Source organism: Vanellus vanellus (genome assembly GCF_965231255.1).
Source record: "Vanellus vanellus genome assembly, chromosome: 2".
NCBI lineage: Eukaryota > Metazoa > Chordata > Aves > Charadriiformes > Charadriidae > Vanellus > Vanellus vanellus.
Window position 1 is genome coordinate 23297668 of NC_138906.1, and position 16534 is coordinate 23314201.

At 34.4% G+C, this 16534-nt stretch overlaps 1 protein-coding gene across 1 annotated transcript in view; it reads right to left on the minus strand.

Annotated features, from left to right (window-relative positions):
• Positions 1-16534, minus strand: part of STAM (signal transducing adaptor molecule) — a gene marked incomplete at both ends in the record, with an annotated part of 33984 nt that overhangs the window by 919 nt on the left and 16531 nt on the right. Inside the window, 11 exons of the mRNA XM_082480022.1 lie at positions 506-681; positions 2469-2622; positions 2955-3009; positions 5624-5711; positions 7400-7488; positions 8740-8834; positions 9154-9346; positions 11252-11342; positions 11611-11757; positions 12322-12417; positions 12505-12580. Coding sequence (XP_082336148.1) covers positions 506-681; positions 2469-2622; positions 2955-3009; positions 5624-5711; positions 7400-7488; positions 8740-8834; positions 9154-9346; positions 11252-11342; positions 11611-11757; positions 12322-12417; positions 12505-12580 — 1260 coding nt within the window. The remainder of the gene's footprint in view (positions 1-505; positions 682-2468; positions 2623-2954; positions 3010-5623; positions 5712-7399; positions 7489-8739; positions 8835-9153; positions 9347-11251; positions 11343-11610; positions 11758-12321; positions 12418-12504; positions 12581-16534) is intronic.

Sequence of the window (16534 nt, forward strand, 5' to 3'; positions counted from 1 at the left end):
TAGCTCCTTTATATGGGGAAGCTGCATAAGCTTTAGTAAGTGTTCATAGTCAATTCGCTTCTTTTCCAAAATTAACAGAATTCTTCCACAATAAGATATTTTTTAGACAGTACAATACAATATACACTATCACAGAAGTTATGCAAAGCCAGCCACAGCAGCAGATAGTATACGTATAATGATGGTTATCTAAAAAAATAAAAATAATGTCTATATAATTTTCTCTAATTTTTCTTTTATATAAAAGAAATATATATATTAAAAATATATATTGCTTATATGTAAAATTAAAAGCTAGAGAAAATTATAAAAACAATAGAAAAATTTGAAGTTTGTCAGGGATTTCTACCAAATACACAACACCAATAAAAAGCACACTGGAAATAATAGCGTTGAAGTATCTTTCAGTTGTGTTTAAAATTATACTTTTGTAAGAAAAAATATTATCTGTAGTCCTTTATGTTTAAACTGATTTAAGCCTGAATAGGAAAATACTTAAAATTACGTTGTGTAAGACGTCTGTGCAGGCTGACCAGGCAGTACTGAGCTGGCAGATGGAGTAACTGTGCCTTGGCTGAGAGAAGAGAGTTGTTCAGGAGGAAGGTTGTAGCCTTGAATATGGCCCATCTGTGCACTCCCTGCCACCAAATAAGCATTACTTTGAGGTTGCCCCGGATAAACCTAGGAAGTTAAATAAAGGCATATTAAAAATAAAATACAAGAAAATTTGGTATTTAATATCTGACTTTAGAACTTAAAGACAGTCTCTCAAACTTTTTATTACAGATGTGTTACCAGAAAGCAACTAATTGTCTTCTATTAATCATTGCAGTACAGAAAAAATTACCAGATTTTCAAAGGACACTATTTACGTTTCTAACCTCAGGCTCCAGTACCAAAAAGGTCAAATAGTTTACCGGAAAACTTGTATTCCAAATTTTATTTTAATGACTATCACTCATGCTAATTAAGAGCTTCTACTTTTGAATGAAAACACTGAAGGATGTAAATCATGTAGCAAATAGCAGTCCAAAGCAGAATACTTTTTGATGCCCAGATAACTTTCACTAAGTAGAATCGTTAAAATGGAAATCTAAATCTAATCTAAATCTACCCTCTTTCAGTTTAAAACTGTTACCCCTCGTCCTATCACTACACTCCCTGATAAAAGAGTCCCTCTCCAACTTTTCTGTAGGCCCCCTTTAGGTACTGGAAGGCCACTATAAGGTGTCCCTGGAGCCTTCTCTTCCACAGGCTGAAGAACCCCAACTCTCTCAGCCTGTCTTCATAGGAGAGGTGCTCCAGCCCTCTGATCATCTTTGTGGCCCTCCTCTGCATAGGTACTAATACTGTAGGTATTAATAGTAGGTACTAATAAATTGGCTTGAATTTTTTTTTTTTTTACTCACTCAAAAAGCAAGTAAATTATTGGAAAAACAGCTGGAAAGGTTACATATTCCTATAAGCAGGAAAAGAATACAGAATGCGTGCATTAGACTATGGGATTAAAAAATTAAATGTTTAAAAGACCTTTTAAAAATACCATAGTATATGAATAATTTAAAAGACCTACTCAGAGACAACAGTCAATTACATAGAAATGCTAACGTGAAAGAAATACAGTTTTTAGCTTCAGTAGTTTAAATCCTAAATGCCTTCTACTGATATTTCAGAAAAAGGAAATTAGATTGATTTTAGGGTGGGGAGGGCATAATCTTAAACAGGAATTTTTCTTCTTTGGTTCTTTAGTTTCTTTGACCAACTATGCAAAAGTCTGGCAGCTTTAACTTTATGTGCAACTCGAAGCACAGGGTGGGCTTTTTCCTTGATTAAAAAGAATTGAACACAAAACAACTAAAACTGTTAGAACCTGCAAAAGGAAAATACATCCAAAGCTTGCAGGTGAAAACAAACAGGTTTGGGGTTTTTTTGTTGTTTTTTGGTTTGTTGTTTTTGTTGGGTTTTGGGGGTTGGGTTTTTTGTTTTTTTTTTTTTTTTTTGTGTGTGGTTTGGTTTTTTTTTTTTTTTTTTTTGTGTGTGGTTTGTTTTTTTTTTTTTTTTTTTTTTTTTTTTTTTTTTTTTTTTTTTACATACTGCGTTGAAAGAAAACACTGTTCTTTCATTTGATATTATCTCTGAGGGAGCAAGATGTTTTTAACCTAGCGTTAAGGTAAAGATCATAAAAAGAGGTTTCCAACTCAGGGGGCAAGGGAGGGGGCAACAGCAGGGCAGAAATAGGAAATAAATTATTACTTGTGGTCAATATGCTCCACAACACTTTCAGTATATATCAGTATATTTTTATTTTAGTAATGTAGAGAAGTATACTGTAAAAAAATATTTGAGCAAGTTTTGTAAAAAAATTAGCTCATGGGCAAAACTGTTTATCACTAATAATTTACAAGAAATCAACCACAGCTCAGTATGTACTTGATAACGTCAATAGTTATTAAAGGTTACATACGTACCTGAGAGCCAGAAACACCAGATGACTGCATATAATACTGTTGGTTTTGTAGTTTTGCATACATGGAATACATTGGGTCTTCATTCATCAATTTGTTATACAAAGAAAGAGCCTCCATCACTTTAACATTGAGCTCTGAAAGTTCTGAATGTTTCCTAGAAAATATATTGTACAGCTTATTCTACAGTTTAGATAACTCCAGTAAGAACAGACAATACAGGGAAACTTTCATGAGGTGTGATGAGCAACATACTCTTACTGCCTGTGAAGTAATGCCTGACAAGTGCCGTAACGTCAAATGGTACAATACTATAAAATATTACATGATTAGGAAAAAAAACCTTCAGACCTCCTCCCAGATGAGAAGCTACTAATAAATACATTTATTTTCTTTGCCAGTATTCACAGAAGTGATTAAGATATATAACAACAGTGGTCTTTCTAAGAATTAATCTTAATTTGATTCAAAATACATGTACTTTTATACCTGTCTATATCTTCCAACTTTTCATCTATGAGAGGTCCCATCTGGTGGCACATTGCTAGAATAGAAGGACATGGAAATCATCATTACTCTGAAAGATTTTAAATACTACAAGTCAGAAAGCATTTTTTTAAAAAATTATCACATAAAAATGTGTAGATGCTAGTCCAAACTTTTTTTTTAAATGGCTACTATAATCTGTATGCCAAAACAATTATATTAACAGAAGCGGTGTCATGAGCAATTTAACAGTGAAATCCAGCAGAAGTTTTCAGTATTGGTACAGTTTAAAAAGTACATTTTAAAAAGAAAATAAAAATGCAGTGAAACAAAACACCTTTAACGTCCAGAGAGTGTAAAACTGAAAATATTTTGCATAAAAAAGTTCAGGTAAATCTGAAAGGTGATCTCTACTTCAAGGAAGAAAATTTGCCACTGCAACCTAAATCATGTGCTCAACTAACATTAATACAAAACAATGAAGGGTAAAACAGGTTGCAATGATTCAAATCATCTATCTGCACATCAAAGACACTAATAGTACATTGCTAGCTCACTGGAATCCTAATTGGGGCAAGGGAGCTTTTTCAAACCACTAACATGTGCAAAAAACAACACAAAAAAACTCACCAGAAGCAGAATGGAAAAACATTAAAATAAACAATAATGCACCTTCCACCAACTTTCAGCACAAAGACATGGGGTTCATGTAACTGCCAAGCAAACCACAGTTAACTAACAGTAAGACTGAGTTTGTCAAATGCAAAATAAACAAACAAGAAAGCTGAGAGGGGATACTACAGTCTAACACTACTCCAGAATGCAAAACGTGCCCACTTATCCAAGCAATGAACTATTAACGAATCAAGAGATGTGTTTAATCCCAAGACCCACTCAACATTCAAACTGAGAGATGAGAAAAAAAAGTTTCAGGCATCAAAGATGACCTAAATGCATTATAAGCAGCTCTGGAACACTGTCTTCACTCCCAGTTTTCCCAAATTAGAGATGCAGAAAGTCATGAAAGCCTCTGGGCCATGATGGGTGAAAGGGCATCACTGATGTGTTCCTTGAAGGCAACCCCAGGTGAAAGAGGACTTGTATGAACGGCACCCATCTGCTTCTTTGAACCTAGGATCAGTAACACATTGGCAGAAATGCTGGTAAAAGATGTAAAAAGTAGTGCGAGTTCTGCCTATTTTTATGTGTAACACAAAGTGTGGTAAAAGGCATGACAAGGATTGCTTAGATGTCTATATGCTAACATGATGACTGCACTGCTGCCAATCACAAACCCTGGGCACCTGGGTGTTGGGATGAGCTCTCCAATTTAAAGACATTTGCGACTGGACATCTGGATGGCAGAAGAAAATGAAGCAGTTTTTTATCAAATGTTGATCAGCACCTGCCACCACTGGTAGGAACCCAAGATCCAACAGACATCTATAACAAAATTTCCAGAAACTATGCCAAAAATAGTAGCTACCCAAGGCCTATCTGAGCGTAGAGCAAGTGCAGTCTCGAACAGGGCATTGTAGAACTATACACAGCCATATGTTTGGCAAGCGCTTTTGTAGGTAGCTGGGGAGCAATTGTCTGACTAGACTACAGCTTTCAGGTTCTAGGAGCAATCCCACAGTTTAATATAAAATTCAGCATTGATTCTAATGATCTCACCATGCATTTTGAAAGGAGATCCTAGTTTAAGCGATACCTGGAGGCTGGTTGACAAGCATACCTTTAATTTCTTTGCCTCTGTCCTGGATCCAGATATAGGCAATCCACTTCTTAGACAACAGCCTCTATAACTAGATTGGGTACTTGAAAGAATAAAAGCATTCATGTTTCTTTTTAGCCCCCTTTAGCTTTAGTGGAACTAGAATACATGCAGACACATCACTGATGTGCAGTTCCTAAAAGAGGATTGATGAACCAGAGGGTGTGGAAAGATGGGAGATATCCAAAAGCTTACAAGCTTATGCACTTTTTCCTGATTAACTTCTGGAATCTGCATTTTCTTAACAAAGTCTGCTCCTATCTGAATTGTCAGTTTAAGCCAATGTTCTTTTTCATAATGGGTAAGTTTCTTTACTTCCTTCTCCAAAGTCCCCTTCCAAAATTTTTGCTGCATCTATCAACCTAGATAGATGGTCTATAATGCCTCTTTGAAGAGGTAGTCTGAATAATTTGAGTCTAAAGGACTAGCTTAATTTGTAGAGCTCTATAAGTATTTGCTAATATTAAAGTCCTATAGAAATATCCACGTGAGTGACAAACGTGGGATACCCACAGGTCTATTCTAAGCTTCCGTAGTATTTCTGCTTCCTCTCATGGAATCTTCCTTACATTCCTTTTGCATCTCATGCTGTGCTACTCTATGGAGGAAAAAAAATGGATTAATAAGACTGAATTAAGTATTCCTGAGAGGAATATGGAATATAGTTTCCTTGAGAGAGGTGTGAGCTTGTTCTAAGTTAAAATTTTGCACTTCAGTCTCTTAAATGTGGGAAACAGGAAGTGAGAAGATAACTCTGGCCCAGGCACTTTTCTCAGGCATGCTTGTGGTGTGCACATGACCCTGAAGTAGTTTCAGTTTAGTTTCAATTTGTTTTGATATAGGTAATTACTAGAGAGGAAAACAACAACAAAAAAAAACCATGACATTTTCTTACCCTCAAGATGAAGCAATTCTGGCAGGTCTGGCTGGTCATCAGATGGATCTGCACTTTGTAACATCTGCAAGAGTTGATCCATTTTATCCTAGAACACAAATTGTGTAATTAGGGCATATGTGGTTGGGGGAGGAAATTAACACCTTTGGGATAGCAAATTAAAGCAGTTATTTACAACAGTCATTTGGATCTCTTGGGACTCAGAAATCATCTAGACTAACTTCAAGAAAATACAAATCATACATACTACTTTACAGAAATGAAGATGCTTAAACAAGGATAAAGCAAATGATAAAAATAAATAGTAGTAACAAGTGGAATGCGCAGAATACCCCTTTATTCCTAAAAGTCCTTCTAAACTGTATTTTATGAGCAGTTTCTGTTTCCATTCTATTTATTACATATGCAATACTACCACCTAGTGGGATTAGTGCAAATGTTTTGACAGAATACATTGAGAGTACTTTAAAAAGAAATGGGTACTTAAAACTAAATTTACTGAAAAACTATCCTGCACTTTGTAAGTGTATGAGGCCTATCAGCACGTGAGCAATGTCATTACTAATTTAAGGTGATGTTTGGAGGGGTTACATGGTTGGCTTCAGAACAAGACATCCTTGATTAATCAGTTTAAGTGCAACCCATTTATAAAAATACAAAAGGGTGGAAAATTAATAGGCCCTTTGAAGAGTATCTCTTGGAGTAAATTATATTGCTTAACCAAAAATTATATGTAAATGATCAAAAATCACTTTTTAGCTGAGTGCTATCAAATAAATAGCTTTTAACAGGCCAGAGTTTTATAAGTTGTAACTAAGTGGAAAATAAAACCATGTTTTTCCTCCTTAACCCTGCAAAAAGCAGGAAGAAGTCAAATGAACTACTTCCTTAAAAATTATACTATGGTCGTTTTAAAAACAAAACAAGACACTAAAACATAAACTAACGTAGAATACCAGAAGACAAAAGCTGGAAGGCACCTCAAGACAGGCCTGAGATAAGCTATTTCGGCAGATTACAAACTAACCTATATCTCTTGTGATGAAGAGTACTTGAGGCAGGAGTTAAATAGGACTTTATGAAGGCAGTAACTGAGTTCTCATTTCAAAAAACAATGACAGAATCCTAGTTGAGAAAGAAATGGAGGGTCACGAGAGGGAAAGAGAAAAATTCTGAAGAGAATAGTTCTAAGTCCACCTGGAAGAGAAAGAAAAGAAAAGGAAAAAAAAAGAAAAAGGGGGAAAAAAAACCCAGGGAAAAACACCGTGGGCCGAGAGCTCCTGGGAACCTTGCAGAATCACTGTGGTGAGACTGTGTGAATGTCACTAAATATTACTTGCAGAGCAACAAAAAGCTCACAGTTCTCAGAGAAGGAAAAAGATCTTTCAGACTAGGGGAAGACAGTGATGGTTATACTGGAAATAAATCTAAGCTAGCATTCAAGGTGGGTATCTCTGAGGTATCCTGAAGTACTTAAAGCAAAACTTGAAAGCAAATGCTCACTCCAACCAAGCTTCTAGTTTGGAGGTGAACAGCCCTAAATGGAATCCAGTATCCAAATTCAGTTTCAGAAATTCCTAAGAACTTCAAGACACGTGAACAACTTACAATACTGCAGATACTTTTATTTTTTTTTAAATCAACTTCCCCTTCCCATTTTCTTCTGAATATGTTCTCCTAATTTTTCAAATTGTTTTGGGGGTACAGGATAAAAAGTTTAGACATCACATATTTAAATGTACTGCAGCTGAAAATCAGTACTTGTGTTGCACTTACTTCATCAATATAAACTGGTTCAGGCTCAGGCTCTATTGTCTCTACTTGAACTTCATCACTGAACTGCACTGTTTTCTTCTCAGCTTTCACTGCAAGATAAACAGATTTTATTTTTTAAAACAAAAATAAACACAACAATTACATAAATGTTTTACAGCTAGCATGTTGCCCAAATTCTTTGCATTTGAAACATCTACTGTGAAAATTAAAAAAAATTAGTATTTTGTTGACTTTTGAAGGCCAAAAACATCTCCACAGACTTAAACAATTTTCATAAACAAATCTGTAAATTGCATTAAAAAGACATCAGTTCTCACATGGTCAAAAGAAACACGTTCTAGCAAGTAAATGTCTTCATTGGAGTCTCTCTGCATGTAACATACTTATTAATAAATCATCCGGAAAACAGACTGAGAAAGTGATTGAAAGAAATAGGGCTAATGAGTCAGGTTTACGAGAAAACTGGTAAAATCATTTATGACAAACTGGAGCCTTCTTTTCTCCAGAGAAAAGTATATAATCAAAAGTTCTCAAATTTTGCTATTTCTTCTCTGTCAAATAACACCTGCATCTCAGTCCTCTGTAGAGGAGGCCACAACAAAAAAAGCTGCCAAATACTACTCTTATCATACCACTCTTATCAGTTAGACATAGAACATAAGAACAGATGACTCCTATAGCATGCAATTGATATATATTGAGATCACACGAGATTCATCTTGCAAACTCATCAGACTTACAGAAATCAGTTCTAGCATCTTAAAACCTTGTCAAATATTTAGTATTTTTAATAAATATTTAGAGTTGGTTAGACTGATATAAATAGATACAAGAAGATAACCAGTACACCGAAAAAAATTTTCTTCCAGTGTGCACGCACACATACCTACAGTATGTAGGTTTCTTGAATTGTCTGAACAGTGGTAATCTGTCTCTGACTCCCATCTGGCCTGGGGCCTTCAGTTTTTCCTTGATCAGAAATGTACCATTGCAACCAGGCAAAAAGGCAATTTGGAAAAAAACTGCTGTTGCCTACAATTATCTAGGTGTTAATGGAGTTGTTAAATGACTCTCAAGGAAGCTACCAACAAAGTGAGCAGTAGACAGCATCATATTTTTCAGCACATGCCAGCCTGGGCAACCTGGGTCTGACATATAAAGATATGACTGTTGTTTGTGAGAGCACAGCAAGGGCTCCTCAGTTTCACTTCAACTATCACATTAACTTGCAACTGAACTCTATCATAAGGGAAGGGAAATAGGAAAAGTACAACACTACAGAAATATCCCTTGGGCCACAGCAAGACTGAACACACATACATAAATGTACTGTTACTTACTCATTTCTGGCTCAGCAGAAAGATCAGCTGTTACAAAATTAGATGGAAACAATCCTATACCCTGATGAGTTTCACCTTTCCACCAATTTGGATCACTAAAGATAAAAAAATAATTAAAAACCCCATACATTAAAACCCCCATACTCACATGGAATTTTCCTAAGAATTGCACTGTACAAGGCATTTATATTACTTGTACATAAATAGAATTTGTATATCTGTAGAAATCTTTATGCAAGACACAATTACATTTGTATGTAAAAAATCTAGGAGATAACTAAATGAAGTATTTAATATGTAAATATATTTTATTGCAATTGTATTCTAATGTATGCTTCTACATAGAAGATACAATTATTCTCAATTGATTTTTACAGTCTAATACACTTCTACTAGTCATTCTATGTAAGTTACCTGTCATCAAGGATAGTTATAAGTTCTCCAGCTTTAAAAGTTAATTCGTTGTCTTCAGCAGCCTCAAAATCATAGATTGCACGAACTTTTCGGCCCTCATGTTTGTGATTCGTTAAAAGGCTTGAGGTGCTCGGATACAAACTGGAAAGTGTTGTTTGCTGTTGCCTTTGTTCTTTCAGTGAGAGTTCAATAGCTAGAAAAGAAGAGTTAGTCACATGAAAATTCCCTATGAAAATTGAACTCTGAAAAATTATAGTATAATTCCATTCCTGTTGCATCATAATAAATATCTGCCTTTCACTTAGAAACAATGGTAAAACCCAAAAAGATGTTCTACAACTAGAGAGCACAACCCTGCCTATAGATTTACAGAGGCTTTCAACATGGACGGATGAATAAATAGCACTTAAGCACAAACAGGATAACTCAGTGAAATGATCCATTTTTTACTATTACATTATTGTTATTATCTTGAGCTGATGTAAAGTATTTATATTCTTAATAGCATATACATGATGTTAAAATTTTCCAGACCACTTGAAACATTAAAAAGATACAGCTATTCAGGTACATGTTGTTTCTCCGTTAGATTAAGAGTCTTTCGCTTGAATTCACAAAATCATAGAATTGCACAGATTGGATGCGATTGGAAGACAGCTCTGAAGATCAATCATCTTGTCCAATCTCCTGCTCAAGCAGAATCACATAGAGCTGGCTGCCCAGGACTACGTCCAGACAGCTTTTGAATATCTCCAAGGATGGAAACTCCACAACCTCTCTCAGCAACCTGTGCCATTGCTCAGTCACCCTCACAATAAATAAGTGACTCCTTAATTCATAATTAAGAAAAATATTTTTGCTTAGACAAGCAGAATTCCATCCATTTCTGTTCTCTCCCTATCATTCCCAGAATAATTTTACACTTCTTGGTCATTTTCAATTAAACTTGACTGAGCAGAAAGGTTTCACTCATATTAAACTCTTCCTTTCATGAGTTTGTGAAAAAAATGATCATGTTTAAGAAGAGAAAGAGTGGGACACAAAAAAAAAAAAAACACCAAGAGAACAAACATTAGAGAACCCATGCAGAATCTGAACCTTGGAGACACAAATACCTTGAAATTCCTTGAGTTGATCCTTTGGTGGATCAACTGTTGAAGAAACAACTAGTAACATATTAAGACGGGCTAATGACAATTTAAATAAATCAACATTACATTAGATATTAGCTAAACAAACAAAAAAATTCTATCAAATATGAGAAACTGCAAACATCCACCAGCTACTAGCTCAAGAACTTCACTCATATAGTGTTCCAACTTTAAGCCCAAAGCCATGCCACATACAACAGCTAACATTTGATGTCTTTTCATTGCTGAAGTTTGACCTCAAAAAACAGTATCTAGACCATAAAGATCAAACCACTCTAAGAATAACTCTTCACATATTTCTGGTATAGGATCATTAAATGACCTTTAAATATACCTTAGTACAACAGTTAATCAAAAGAAACCATCCTAGTTTTGGGGACTGGAGTGAGACATTTAACAGCCACTTGTGCTGACAGCAATCAAAGCCTTAAAGTATACTACAGAAACAGTATTCAAAGAAATAAAAGTTTAAAGTAGTATATCCAAAATACTTGGCATGCAACTTAATACTATAATCCTTATTTTTCTCCTTCCATCAAATGTTTAAATTGCAAATGAATGTGCTTCATTTGCCTCAGGAAGAGGGAAAATCCAAGAGCAGAACTTGTATCAAATAGTTCCATAGTAGAGCATATCCTTAACGTGAGATTTTGCAGATTTTTTTATTGTGTTGTTTCAGTTTGGCAAGGGAAAAAAATTGAAAATCAGTAATTTTTCTTTTTTTCTTTTTTTTTTTTTTTTTTTTTTTTTTTTTTTTTTTTTTTTTACACAAAGAATAGTTTTAATCTCTAACCTTCCAGGAAGGGTACAAAAAGAAAGGAACAGAAATCATAACCACAAACCATAAATATACTATTCACATAGAGGAAGGAAGCAAAACATTTTTTTTCCTGCTTTATTTGATATTTACTAATATATTCATCAGGTCAGCAAGTAAATGCACTCACCTTTAGCTAAATCCTCTTCTTCCTTTTTGTTGGCTACTGTACCAGGATCTTTAGCAACTAAAGCTGGACTTGCTTTTGCCTGTTCAGCAGCCTAGCCAAAAGTGAAAGATGTAAAAATTAATTCAGCAAAAACTGACAATATATTAAGTTCACTATTTTGATTTGTATTCATCTGCCATATAAAAATCTAAAGTAAATCAGCACATTTCACCCCTCAAAGGAATGTTTTAAGACAAGAGAGATTTCATTTTGTTTGCCAAACACATTATAGAATTCAAGACTACAAACTGTAAAATACAGAACTGAGGGTAAACAGAATTTGTGATACCCTTTTAGAACAACCACAAAATTTAATATACCTGTGAACCAATAGCTGGGAAAGTAACTCCTTGCTCCTTAAGATTTTTTATCATAGCAGATATTAAACTAAGCTGTGGGTCATTCTTGAATTCATCAGTCCATTCCACCATAAGGGCTTTCAGTTTTTCACAAACTTTTGGATGACCCTGCAAGAACAGTAGAAACTAATTAAACAATGTAGGAATCTGTTCTTAATTCCTTTATTTCAAATAATTTCATGTTGCTGTCAATATAAACTGTATAGACATTTTATTCTGAAGTCATTAAGGGATACTAAATGTATCACTAAGGAATATCTTTATTAGAAAGGGAGAATACTACACCAGCATTGTGTTTGTACTAGTACAATATGTATTAGGCCCCAAATAAGTAAAACAAGGTTATATAAAAGCCCTGTATTATATCTATTTCACCACATCTGTATTTCGTGTTTCACTGCTGTTATTTAATGTAAAAATGAATTTGTATAGTTATAAATTAACACACCACACCCCGCCTCCACCAGACAGAGTACATCAGTAACTAGTGTGAAGCAGCATTCAGGAAGTTCTTTTTCACAGCCACAGTCTTCCCAGTAATCTTGTATCCTTTCCCCCCACCACCAGATTTCCAGTCTTCCAAAAGTAGATTCCATTCCACTTTCAGATTATCCCAATTCTGTGTCTGATTGCACTTTTCTATTAATTGTATAAACCAATTAAATACATTACCTTATTCAACACATTGCTTACTTCACTGGCAAAATCTCTTGAACAGACTTCTAAATGAAAGATTTTACCACAGTTTGACACACATGCTCCTAGAAGCTAAAGAACGAAAGATTAGAACTCAGGGAAGACTTTTTGCAATATAACTGTTCAAGAAGGAAAGGCACTATATTAAAAAGAACCTACTGTTAATGCTTGCATAGCAACATGAGGATCTTTATGGTTCACTCTCTTCATAATAGAACGGAGACAGTCCTTAGGCCTAAAAAACACAAGACATTTAAAAAAATGTAATGGAATGAACATTTCCTATTGCACACAGGACAGCATGACAACACTAACAGACAGCAAGCTCTCTCAAACATCATCAGTAAATTATTTAGGAGCTTGTAAGAGCAACATTAAAAAAATAAATTAATACCAATAACAGTTGCAGCCATTTCTATCTGTCGGATTGCTAGCTTGCTTAGTCATCGAAACCTCTCAGTAAATTATGTTACTTTTCGTAGTTAGAGAGAATTACTGCAAATACTCCAGAAATGCATAAAATCCCTTTAATTTAGAGAACTGTAATTCTCTGTAGTCCGTGCACCTATCGTCTGTATTTCACATACATATGCAAGAACGTTTGCTTCTGTACTGGTTAGCAACACCCTTTTGCTACCTTTTTTTTAAATTACCACCACTACGTTCCTCGGAGTCTCTTTTAATCTACAGAATAACATTTATAAAGAAGATATGCAATGAACACACAAGTGCTAAAAAATGTTAGACATTCTACAGTTAAATACAGAATTCAAGTCTTACCTATGATGTGGTAGATAGATATAATATGAAAAGGAAATTTAAGGAAAAATTTGGATGGGAGTTTAAGACACAGTTTACCATATTAAAATCTGTGTGAATTTCTGTTACTTTTTTCTGTCTTTAAAGGTGGTGGAAGGCTAATCGAGGCTGGGGCAGGTATTATCATGGGTGTACAAGCATTACCTGTTGAATAGCCCTGAAAAGATTATCCTGAAAGAGGGTAAGTAGGGAAAGAAGAAAAGAGAGGGTAAATTTAAAGTAAGAGATTTTATGCATTTCTGGAGTATTTATAGTATTTTAAATTTTTTTTTAAGCAAAATTAAATAATTATTTTTCTATTGAACTGATATCCAAGTACTAACATGAAACTTAGGTATGTTACACCACTACTTGGCTATACTAAATTTGGCACTGTCTACATTTTACGGAAATGTCCACCTTGTATTTACTAGTACTAATTATAGAAAATGCTGTCACACAGCAAGACTACCTATCATTCAGTATATACCTTCTTATAACCAATTTTTACAAACAAAGGCTATAAGGCAAGCACTGCCTTTTATCTCATGATTATCCAAGACTTCTCTTAAGTTCACTTTAATTGACAAGGAATACATGCTAAAATTTTCAGAAATAACTCCTTTTTTTAACCATGTGATATAAGAGCCAAAGTGATATCAATGTGATATAAAAGCAAGCACAAAGAAGTGCATGGCCATTAATTGTTAAACCAGGATTTATAAAAGTAGGGTGAAGGATCAAGAGTTTAGCAGTTCAGGAACAGGACTGCTAGCCTAACATATTTTTATTAAGGGATCAAAAGTCTTATTAAAAACTAATAAAGTACCAAGAAAGCCTCAAAGTCAAATGATCTTCCGCATGCGTCAAGTACAATTTTGAAAAGGTAAAAAAACATAACAAGAAACCCCTCAGTAATTCATAAAAACACCTTAAAAATAATAAATCTATTCACTCATGCATTTAACAGAAACAATCAATATTTGAGTGTTAATGTTTTAACATCCTCAAATGTTTTAAAAAAACATCTTTTGATTACGTGTACACCAAAAAAAAAAGGCTTACTAATGTTTAGTCACACAGACTGATCACCATTCCAGATAGAACTGTATTCCTTATTTTTACTTCAAATTAATTCATCATAAAATTAATTTGTAAATTATGAGAAGCACTATGCAGAAATCAGAGGGAAGGCGCACATGCTGCAAGAACAGAATTCTATCTATCTATACAGCATCTCTCAAGATTGTGGTATAGAAGTATTGGGCCACACTTCTGCTCCAATGATTCTACAAGTCAAAATTTCAGAGGCAGCACAGTAAGTGGGAATAACAAATCACTAGGGGGAAAATAGGGCAAGATACAATAGAAGCTATGGTATTATATACTAATATATTCAGAAAACATTCATAATAAATTTCAGGTTTAGTTTTAGAAAGGAAAAAATAAATTATTTGATTATGTTTATTTAACAAAGACAAAATTTACAGCAATTGGAATCTAAAAATACTACTCTGCACAAAACATTTCATATATTTTCAGGAATTTATTGTTCATTTACAGTCTAAAGTAACTGTCTGTGGGGCTCAAGACTACACAGGTGACCCAATTTTCCTCCTTGCTCCTTTAGAAACACACTAATCAAAGAGCTTCCTGGTCATTACACTGCAATGACTATGTAAAATCCTACTGAGATTGAGCAACTCAAGGGGAAAAAAAAATAGAAGTTGGTTTGGAAGACTGTCAAGTAAGCAATTTTACTGTTCTCTCTTGTATGAACAGGCACAAAAGCAACCAAAGAAGAATCAGCTAACCAGAATACTGACTCACTGAAGCCGTGATTAATCCATAAGGAATCAGGACAAAGTTAGACAAGCAGCAATACAGATAAACCATTTCTCAATGACAATTTTTCAATACCCACACCCAATAGAGAGTCTTGCAATGAACATTTGTATTTTCTCAACCCAGTCGTTGACTTCATTTTTTTTCAGCCATCAATTTTATTACATAACTTTTCTGGAGGAAAACTGAAGTTGTGGTCATTTCAAACATAAAGACTGATATGTCTCATTAAGTAAATAGAAAAGGTACAACCATCTCAAAGCCAAATGCAAACAGAATTAGACTCAGGAACTGGCTAGCACTGAACTGACCAAGGAAGGAGGAGTGCTTCATGCTAAAATATACCATATGCGGCCTTTCATTTTCCCTTTTATTCTGCTTAATGAATCATTCAGATTTTATAACGTTATTTTACTCAGAGCTGCTCAACTATAGATTCAGCTGCGTAAGCATTTCCATTGCAGAAAACCGACACTATGCAAAAATCTATACCTTTCCTGTAATCAGATATTTTTAAATGCTGGTAAAATATGAGTTTTTAAAATAAAACAAGTTTTCAATAATGCTGTATAAAAACAGGGGGGGGGAAGATTGCCTCTAATGGTGCAACCTTTGTTTTAATCATGTTTCCCTGTTGAAAAGGCAATTTGCTCACTGAACTACCAATATTCCCCAAAAATGGGATGCAAACAATGTAATATGCAACTGCTGAGCTGTATGAGTTCATAAAACAAATTCAGATTCAAAAAACGCATTGATTGTCTCATAGCTAGACAAATTTTAGATCATCTTAAGAACATGATATGTGAAACAGAAATTATCCAGTTAATTCCACAGTACATATGGCAATACTTTATATATGCTACTATAAAAAATACATATTATTAAAAATATTGCTGAATCTACTGTCTTTCCAGTGTTTTCTATGAAAATTCTGGCATCAACTTTAATCAATTAGATTTTGAAATTCACAAAAAAAAATTATAGAGAAAACAGTCAGAAAGATAAAGTAGAATTCTAATTTGCTAAAACCTGTTTTAGTTGGTTGGATTAAGGGAAGAAAGATAAATGTTTTAGCTATTGGCAATTCTCTGGCACGAAGGTATTGCAATGTAAAAATTAACAGTAGCAATTTCGTTACTGAACTGTAACTAATTTATCTTAAGAGAAAACGTAGCACTTTGTAGCATAACAGGTTTCCAACAATTACTCTGGATGCAAACAAGTTGTTGGCAGACCTAAATGAGACAATGTGCCATGTAACACTGTGGGACAAAAAGTGCCACTTAATGAAGAACAATCCTTCTAGTCTACTGTGGCCTCATGTGTAAGATGATCTACATCTAAAATGCTGCAGGCATACAATGGAGCTTACAGACTGGTACAAAGAAAACCCATAAAACAGAGATTTTATAATCTAAACTTCTGCCAAGAACAGTATCAGACAGCTTGTATTGGACTAGAATCGGTTAAAAGATTAAAGCAGATCCCAGTTAAGAAGACTAGCATCCTTGCCACAGGAACTTAAACTGCAGGAGAATTTCAA